This window comes from Ceratotherium simum, chromosome 35, assembly GCF_057802395.1.
Source record: "Ceratotherium simum simum isolate JZ-2026a chromosome 35, ASM5780239v1, whole genome shotgun sequence".
Taxonomy (NCBI): domain Eukaryota; kingdom Metazoa; phylum Chordata; class Mammalia; order Perissodactyla; family Rhinocerotidae; genus Ceratotherium; species Ceratotherium simum.
The window spans coordinates 22,704,470-22,713,325 of NC_141934.1; the positions used below are offsets into that span (position 1 = coordinate 22,704,470).

Sequence of the window (8,856 nt, forward strand, 5' to 3'; positions counted from 1 at the left end):
CCACGTTATACATTCTGTTCCCTTTAAAGTGGTTAATTTTTTTAATGTGAATTTCACCTCAATTAAAAAAATAAATAATAAGGAATAAAAGAAAAAAAAGATGCCAGGCCCTCGCTCTGATTTCTGCCTCTTCCACCCATGTCAAACCTTGACTCCAGCAGGAGGGGCTCTGAGAGCCAAGCCTCACAGACCTCTGGGAAATCTTCCCCACACCACAGCCCAAATGCCCTTGTGCCTGGCATTTTCCTCATCTGGGAAGCATCTCGATTTGGGGGAAATTCCAGCCTGCCTTTCCTGGCTGAGGAATTATGGCAGCATCAGGTACAGCTGGATCCAGGAGTGCAGCAGATGTCAGATATCATCAGGTATCTGTCTCTCTCCACGTCTTGGGTCTTGGCCCTACTTTCCTCTGCGCTGGCTTCACTGTCAGGCAGGCTCTAGAATTCAACTGCTTCTCTCCACCTCCACTGCCTCTGCTGTGCTCTAAACCACCATCATCACCTGCCTGGACCACTGCAATAATTTCCTTCCTGGTCTCCTGGCCTCTCTCCTTGCTCCCTACAGTCCACCCTCCCCAGAGCAGCCAGGGACCATGTTAAACCTAAGACAGATCATGTCCCTCCTCTGCTCAAAACCCTCCCGTGGCTCCCCATTCTTCTCAGAGTAAAAGCAAAATCTTTCCCATGATCCACAAGGCCCTAAGCAACCTGGCTTTGCCAAAACTCTCTGAGCTCATTTCCTACTATTCTCCCACTTGCTCTCTCAGCCCCAGCCCCACTGGCCTCCTCTCTACTCTTCAAACATGGTTGGGATGGTCCCATCTCAGGGCCTTTGCACTTGCTGGTCCCTCTGCCTGGGACACGCTTCCCCCAGACAGCCACATGCCTCCCTCCCTGACTTCCTTCAGGTCTCTGCTCCTCAGAGAGGCTTTCCCTGGCCGTGTCTAAAATCCACCCACTGCCATGGCTGAGTCTTCCTAACAGGAATCCCTTGTAGAACTCATCTTGTTTGTTTGTTGACTGATTCAGGAACGCTGCCTGGAACAGTGCTGGCACACAGTAGGTGCTCAGCAAGCAGCCATAGGATGAATAGATGATCCTGGTCTGGCCTGTTCTCCCCTGCCCTCAGAGGAGGGTGCTGGGGAGGCGCAAGGGCAGGAAGTAGAGACAGGACCAGGGAGGTGGAGCTGTGTTGTTTTGGGTAGAACAAAAAGATACAGCAATCCCTGTTTGTTGAGAGCCCCTCCTGTGTGCCATGAACTTGATATACGATGACTGTCTTTATTTTCCAGACGAGGAAACCGAGGCCGAGAGAAGTGAAGTGACTAAACGGCTTAGCGGGACTTGACCCCAAGCCTGCCAAATCCAGAACTTTCCCTCCTCACCTGGGACAAGGGGCAGGGTCGCCAGGCGTCCGGTACATATAATACAGTCGTCTGTTGACTTTCTCAGAACGCCCGAAATGTCGTGTATTCAGCTTTTTTCAATAAACCACAAACTTTCAGCAGTTATTTTTCAAATTTAGCTGGGCATTAAATTTGCTAAATCCGCCAACCCCAGCAGGGCGGAGCTCGGACTCCAGGCCCAGGGCTTCGGCGAGTGGCCCTGCCCAGGACTCCGATGCTTTCTCCGGGCGAATCCGCCGCCCGTCCTGACGCCTGCAAGCGCGTCGAGTCTCGGGACGGAATCTTTTCCCGAAATAGGGCACTGGGGATTCCTGAACCAGTCGCGGTCTCTTTAAGAGTGGTTCCGGGGGCGGGCCCACGGGGGCGTGGCGAATCCGGGGGCGGGCCAGGCCGGGACTGGCCAATCCGGGGGCGGGAGGAGCGCGGGGGCGGGCCCGGCGCGGGCGGGCCGGGAAGGGTTAAAGGGGCGCGCCCGCGGCTCGAGGAGTGGCCGGCCGCCCCCGCCTCCTTCCGTCCGACCCGCGCTCTCCCGCGGCTGCGCCGGCCCGGCCACCCGGGAGACAAAGCCGCGCCGCGGTCGCCGCCACCGAGCGGGTCCCGGGCGATGGCCGGCCCGCCCCCCGGCCCCGCGCCTCCCGTCCCGCCGCCGCCGCCCTAGGCCGCGCCGCGAGGTAAGGCCGGCCGGGGGGACCTGCGGGGGGCCGCGGGGGCCGCGGGGCCGGGTCGCGCCGCCGTGGGTGGGCCGCGGGGTCCCCGGCCGTCCGGAGAGACGGGGATCGGCCCTTCTGCGCCTCCTCGCCGGTGTAATTTCCCCATTCGGGACCCCTCTGCCCCGCGGACTTGGCCGATGACCCGACCCCATAGGGGACCATAGGGTCGCTAGGGACTCTGCGGACAGGCCCCCATTTGCTCCCACCTGCTGCCGCTGACCCCCGTCCGGGGCTCTGGCTGTCCTCTGAGGAACACCCCACACAAAGGGACGGGGCAGCCGGGAGCAGGGCCAGACTGGAGGACCAGCCTCTGCGGTGGGCAGCGGAGCTGCCTCCCAGCCTGCGGGGCTCCTGGTCCCCGGGGCCCCGGCCCGGGACAGGCGCTCTGGGTACGTGTTATTCTGCCTGTACCTGCCACACCCACCCTCTCCCCCAGGCCCACTGCTCGGGGACACTGGTGGCCGGGACTTTACCGCCAGGACCTGCGGATCTGGCTTCTTTCCTGGAAGTGAGTGCCACGGTGTCGTGCCTCAGTTTCCTCAAGTCCTGGTTTCTGGGTCAGCTGTGAGACCTGGAGCTACTTACTTGCCTTTTGGACAGCCTCTTTCAGTGTGCTCCCTCCTGCTAAGCATTTTGCAAAATGGCTCTTCAGGATTAATTTATCCCACCCTTCCCGGAGTGGTGGATATTAACGTTCTCATTTGACAGACAGGGCTGTGAGAACCGGGACTCACAGCCGGGTGTTCTGGTGCCTTTCTCATGGCTTGCCAGTGGGTTGTCCTCGTTTTAGCCCATTGCATCCTCTCCACAGCCCACTTGACAGACGAGGAAACTGAGGCTCGGAAAGGTGAAGTGACTTTCTCAAGGCCCTCCAGCCTGGACTGGTGGCGGTGGGAACTTGGCCCTGGGACCTAGAGGGGCCGGCCCCCTCCAGCTTCCTGCCTGGCCGGTTAAATCAGCGGACTCTGAACTTCTTGGAAAACAGCATGAGTGTGGGGAGATAAGCAGGGCCCAGGCCCTCCCGGAGGGTGCCTGCTGCTTCCTGCCCCCTTCCGTGCTGGGCTGGGGCCAGGGGCAGGACGGGTCCTGTGCGCCTGTGACCTTGGGCGGGCTGGCCTGGTTTGGGCAGTAGGGGGAGGGGGGCTGCTGGGCGTGAGGGGCATCGCTCTTTTCTTGGCCTTAATGGGGTGAGGAGACCTCAAAAGCAGCCCCTTTGGGCTGGCTGCCTAGAGCATGCGACTCCGGGCACAGCCTGTGCCTCTGGGCAAGTTCCTTGCCCTCTCTGTGTGCCAGCTTCCATGCTGTGAATGCGGGATGGGGCACAGACCCCGCTTGGGCTGGTGAAAGCTTTAGGAAGGTAACTGATTGATTCATTCCACAGGTGTTTGAGTGCCAACTACATGCCGGGCGCTGGAATCCCCTGCCCTCCTGGAGCAGGCAAAAATGACCCAGGTAATTTCAGATTGGGGCGCAGGAGAGTGACCTGGGGGGGGGGTCCCTGTATACGGGGTGGTCGGGGAACTGGCCTGAGGAGGTGACAGTCAAGCTGAAATTGAAAGATGAGGAGTCGGCCATGTGAAGGTATGGGAAGGGCGTTTCAGGCAGAGGGAACAGCCAGGGCAGAGGCCCTGAGGTGTGAGTGTGCTCGATGTGTTTGAGGAACAGCAGGGAGGCCAGGGGGCCTGGAGCCCAGTGAGCAGGGGGAAGCAGGTGGGGAAGGGCGCTGGGAGGCCTCCGCCAGGAGGACTGCATCTGATACTGGGAAGTAGGGAGCTGTGGGAGAGTTCCCAGTGGAGGAGGCGTGTGTTGGATGTAGTTTTAACGGAGTCTCCTGGTGGGGAATGGAGTTCAGTGGGGCGAGGGGAGGGGCCTGCGGAGGAGTTAGGATCTTGCCCTGAGGCACGTGGACAGGGAAGGGGCGAGGATGGAAGCAGGAGACCCGTGAAGGGGCCACGGAGCCATCCAGGCATGTGAGGTTGGGGGCTGGAATGAGGTGGCAGCGGGCAGAGAGGAGGGCACTGATCTGGAAGAGGTTGGAGGGGGGATCCACTGGACTTGATGAGTGATCAGAGTGGGGTGGGGGGAACCGAGGGCCATTTGCTGAGACAGCGCTGAGAGGAGCACTTAGGGGGGCCGAGAAGACCATCCACAGCTACCACCCGTGAGCACAGACCGGCTGCTTGGCCCCATGCTCGCTGCTTCTACGTAGTCATTGTGTCATTGTTACAACCACCCCGACTTAGGTGCTGTTACGATCCCATTTTACAGATGTGGAAACAGAAGGCCAGAGAGCCTTAATGCTTGCCCGGGGTCACACAGCCCGAACACTACAGAGCTGACATTGGAACCCAGAGAAGAGCAAGCCAAGCCCAGAGCTGGGCAGAGGGCAGGGAGGTAAGTGGTGGCCTGAGAGGTGGGAGGGAAACGGGGCGAGTAGGGTGGGTGGTCCCTGTGAGACATGGGGCCAGGTCCCCGTGGAAGTTGTTGGGGCTGTGAGGGAATGCATGAGTCCCATTTTGCAGAGAGAGAAACTCAGGCTCAGAGAGGGGCGGCCCGTGTCTGAAGTCACACAGCTCAGGGAGGCAGAGCAGAGACTAAACACCCTGAGCCTTCAAGGGCTCTGGCCTTGGCCTGGCTGCTAGGTCAGGACAGGCTGATTTCAGCAACTAAATCACGGCTTATGTTGCCTTTTCCAAGAAGCTTTCCTTGACTGCCTAGTCAGGTGAGACGAGGGAGCAATCGCCCTCTCTGCCCTGGGTCAGGTTGCCTGGCTGGGCCCCCGCTGTGGCCAGCTGCTCCAGGAGAGCCACCACCCATACCTCATTCCTCCGGGCCCTGAGTAAGGCACCACCCAGGCTGGGGAATGAACGTTAATTGAGCACCTACTGCATTCCAGGGACTTGACATACTTTGCCTCTTGAAAAATGTAGCTACTGTCCTAGGTAGAGGTTGTGAAGCAGTAGCACGAGGTGGGTCCTCAAAGTGGCCATGGAAAACCCCAGGGGAAGGTGTGGCCATGCTGGGGACCCATGTGCCACCTCCCAGTAAGTCCTACCTGGCCAGTGTTGCCTCCATCATGTACTCCTTGGGTGAAGGCAGATAAAATCACCGGCCCAAGTGCATACAGTTAGGTTTCTCAATTTTAAATGGGCGCTCGATGCTCTCGCCCCATCCCATCCCTATAAGTGTGGGCCAGGCCCTGGGCCCTTGATCTGGATTATTTCATGACAGTCTTTTCTGCCGCTCTGACCTCTCCCCTTCCTCACTTGGCTCCAGCCTCACGGGCCTCCTGGCTCACACACCAGCAGGTTCCCACTTTAGGCCCTTCGCACTTGCTGTTCCCTCTGCCTGGCATGTGCCAGGGGTCCCCTCCCTCACCTCCTTCCGGTCTCTGCTCAAATGTCACCTTCTCAGTACAGCCTTTCTTGACCTCCCTGTTAAAGTCAAACACTCCTCTGGTCCCCAGCACTCCTGACCCCTCCCCATCTTAGACTTTCCACTTAAGAACATGTGCAGACATATTCCATCTGTTTGGTAATTGTCCCCTTCACCTGCCACTAGTAGGTCAGCACCAGGAGGGCAGCGACCTCCCCTTCTTGTTTACTGCTGTGTTCCTAGTGCCTAGAACAGTGCCTGGCACACAGTAGGTGCTTAATAAATGCTTGATGCGTGAAGTCCCTACAACCCTCTGAAGTAGGTTCTGGTCAGACCCACATTTTGTGATGGGCAGATCAAAGCTGAGCTGTGACATCAGCAGAGCTGGCACCTGAAACCACACAAGGCCAGCCAGTCTGGTCCCCTGAAAGGAGACCTGGGTTTGAATTTCAGCTCTGCCCAACTTGCTTTGTGACCTTGGGCGAGTGACTAACCTCTCTGTGCTTTGTTACCCTGTCTGTCAAGTGGGCGTCATGCCGGTCCCTGCCAGTTAAGCTCGGCTGCCTTAGGGATAAACCAGTTAGTCTATCTAAGTGCTGGGCATGGGTAGGCGGCCCCCACGGCGGGAGGGCCAGGGCCTGGCGTCGGGCGGGTCCTCGAGGGGTCGACCCTGGGTCCGCTCCCGCAGGGCCGGGGGCGCCGGGGCGGGCGGAGTCTGCCCCTGAGCCCCAGCCCGCTCCTCGGGGGGAGGGCGGCGGCGTGGGCGCGGGGCGCGGGGCCCGCGGGAGTAACGCCGCTCCGGGTCGGGGACAGGCCCGCTCCCGCCGGCGCCCATGAAGCTCAACGAGCGCAGCCTGGCCTCGTACGCGACGAGCGGCGCGCCGGCCGACCGCGCGGGCTTCCTGTACAAGCGGGGCGGCCGCGCCGCCGCCTACCACCGGCGCTGGTTCGTGCTGCGCGGCAACATGCTCTTCTACTTCGAGGACGCGGCCAGCCGCGAGCCGGTGGGCGTCGTCATCCTGGAGGGCTGCACGGTGGAGCTGGTGGAGGCCGCCGAGGAGTTCGCCTTCGCCGTGCGCTTCGCCGGCGCCCGCGCGCGCGCCTACGAGCTGGCGGCCGAGAGCCAGGCGGCGCTGGAGGGCTGGGTGAAGGCGCTGTCGCGCGCCAGCTTCGACTACCTGCGCCTCGTCGTGCGCGAGCTCGAGCGCCAGCTGGCGGCCATGCGGCCCGGCGCGCGCCCAGCGGCGCTCCGCCCGCCGACGGCAGGGAAGCGCGCGCCGCCTGAGCGCCGAGCCCCGCCCGGCCCAGCGCCCCGCCGCGCCGCCCGCCCGCCCGCGCGCTCGGCGCCAGCCGCGCCCAGCGCGCCGCCGCCAGCGCGGCTGCACGAGAGCTACGGCCGCGAGGTCAGGGCGCTGCGCAGCCGCTGGCTCAGGAGCCGGGCCCGGCCCTGAGAGCCTGCGCCACGTCGGGCTCCAGGCCAGCCGGGGGGCGCCGGGGGCCTGGTTCTGCAGGACTCCAGCCCCGAGAGACTGGGGCACGTCGGGGTCCAGGCCTGCCTCGAGGTGCGCGCGCAGCCTGGTTGCGGGGACTCAAGGTCTGAGAAGACGCTGGATTCTGAGGGTGCTTTAGGACCTGTGTGACTCAGAAAGCCGGGCTTCGGGCGCCCCGTGCCTGACTCTAGGGAGAATCCAGGGCCTGGAGGAGCCTCAAGAAGCCCGAGGGCTGGTGTGCAGGGAGCTCCGCCCCAGGCCCGGCCGGAATCACCCAGCGAAGGCCCGTTGCTGGCGACAGGCCCCGGCTGTGGCGACTGGGACCTGCCGAGGGTCCGTGGGCTGAACGGCAGCTGGCCGGTCGGCCCGGCCTGGCGCGCACGGGGAGAAGGCCGCACCACGCCTGGGCCCGGCCTCCTCGGCTCCGGGCCGCCTGCCTCCAGGCGCAGCGGCGGCAGCTCTCAGGGCGTGACCAGTCCCTGAGACTGCCTGGTCCCCAGGGCTCCTGGCCTGGAGGGGGCTGAGGCAGGACTTTGCCCCGGGCTCAGCCAGGCCCGAGGTGGCGCTGCGGGCGGGAGCCGCCCTCCGGCCTCGGGCCCTGCCTGCGTCGTGTGTGGCCCTCGGCTCCCCTCCCTCCGACCACACCCTTCACTCCTTCCCCCGAGCCAGCTCTCCCGCCTGGCCTGGCGCGGGGCCTCCCGGGAGCTGCCCGACCGCCTCCAGTCCCGGGCTGGGCAGCCGTGGCCTGAGCTGACTTTCCAGCAGGTTCCCCGGGGAGGAGCTGACTCACTGCCCAGAAAGGGCTCAGGTGCGGATCCCGTAGGGACAGAGACACAGCTACAAAGCCATGTTCAGCTTCCACAACCCTCTTCCTCCTTCCAGCTCCCCTCCCACCCCCAGAATCCGATGGGGGGCCGGTCTCGCTTTGCTTTGAGGCCCCTGCCGTGTCCCTGTCGTCGCCACAGTGGCCGTTCTCCATCCACGGAGAATCTTGGGGGCTGGGACACCCTGGCCCTCATGCTGGGTCATGTTTACAGTCCTCCGTGCCTTGCACCGGGGACCCAGCCTCTGTTTCCCTAGAGAGTCCCTCTTGGTGCCAGATTGAGCCCCTCCCTGCTGTCTTTGGAGGCCCGGGCCGGGGGAGAGTGGGGGCTGTCTGTGTGTCTGCGATCGCCAGCTCACTGCGGGCTCAGTTGACTGGGGCTTCTTAATTTAATTTTTAATATTTTGGGTGATTTTTTCCTAGCAACAAAGTTTGGTGTTGTCACTGCTGTTGTTTCTCTTGGGCTGGTGGGAAGGGCCGGGGTGCCAGGGCTCCGGGCTTGGCTGGAGGGGGCCGTGAGAGGGCAGTTGGCACCGCCCCCAGGGGGAGGGCCCAGAGCCTGGCTGGAGACAAGGGCGCCTCGCGACTCACCTGCTTTGTCTTCTCCTGGCAAGCCTGCTCTTGGGCGGGTGTCTCTGGGGTTTGGTACGCTTCCCATTCCCCCCCTTCCCGAGGCCTGGGTTGCGGGGGTGGGGATGGTGGCTCTGGCCCAGGCCTGGTGCAGGTTTACAAGCTTTAAAGGTACAATGCCCTGGCCTCCCTGGGGGGCTGGGTGAGGATGCCGCCCCCCAAAGCACAAGATGAGGTCAGGCTCCAGAGTTGGGCGGGGGGAGAGATCAGCTAGCCTGGGGGGCGGGGGGGAATGTAAAGGCTAAAATAAAATAAACAGAATTTTGTCAAGTAATGATGGCTGGTTGTGTCATTTTTTTCCCATCAAAATCCTCGATTGATCTGTCTGGCAGAGCCAGCAGCAGCCCTGCGAGAGAAGTGACCCGTGTGTGCTGGGTGCCCCCAAGGCTGGTGCTCTGCCAGGCACGTTCTCACAACCTCTCA

At 62.3% G+C, this 8,856-nt stretch overlaps 1 protein-coding gene across 3 annotated transcripts; it reads left to right on the top strand.

The window, feature by feature from the left end:
• Window positions 1-1,932: 1,932 nt before the first annotated feature.
• PHETA1 (PH domain containing endocytic trafficking adaptor 1) lies at window positions 1,933-8,648 on the top strand. 3 transcript variants are annotated; one of them, XM_087423305.1, is made up of 5 exons: window positions 1,942-2,076; window positions 2,552-2,623; window positions 3,497-3,567; window positions 4,384-4,509; window positions 6,304-8,648. In XM_087423305.1, exon 5 carries the CDS (start codon window positions 6,324-6,326, stop codon window positions 6,939-6,941), a length of 618 nt encoding a protein of 205 aa, XP_087279431.1. In that variant the 5' UTR covers window positions 1,942-2,076; window positions 2,552-2,623; window positions 3,497-3,567; window positions 4,384-4,509; window positions 6,304-6,323; the 3' UTR covers window positions 6,942-8,648. The 3 variants fall into 3 exon arrangements, with proteins under 3 accessions (XP_087279430.1, XP_087279431.1, XP_087279432.1); XM_087423304.1 differs by lacking the exon at window positions 2,552-2,623 and having other exon boundaries at window positions 1,933-2,076; XM_087423306.1 differs by lacking the exons at window positions 1,942-2,076; window positions 2,552-2,623 and adding an exon at window positions 2,102-2,504.
• Window positions 8,649-8,856: the final 208 nt, after the last annotated feature.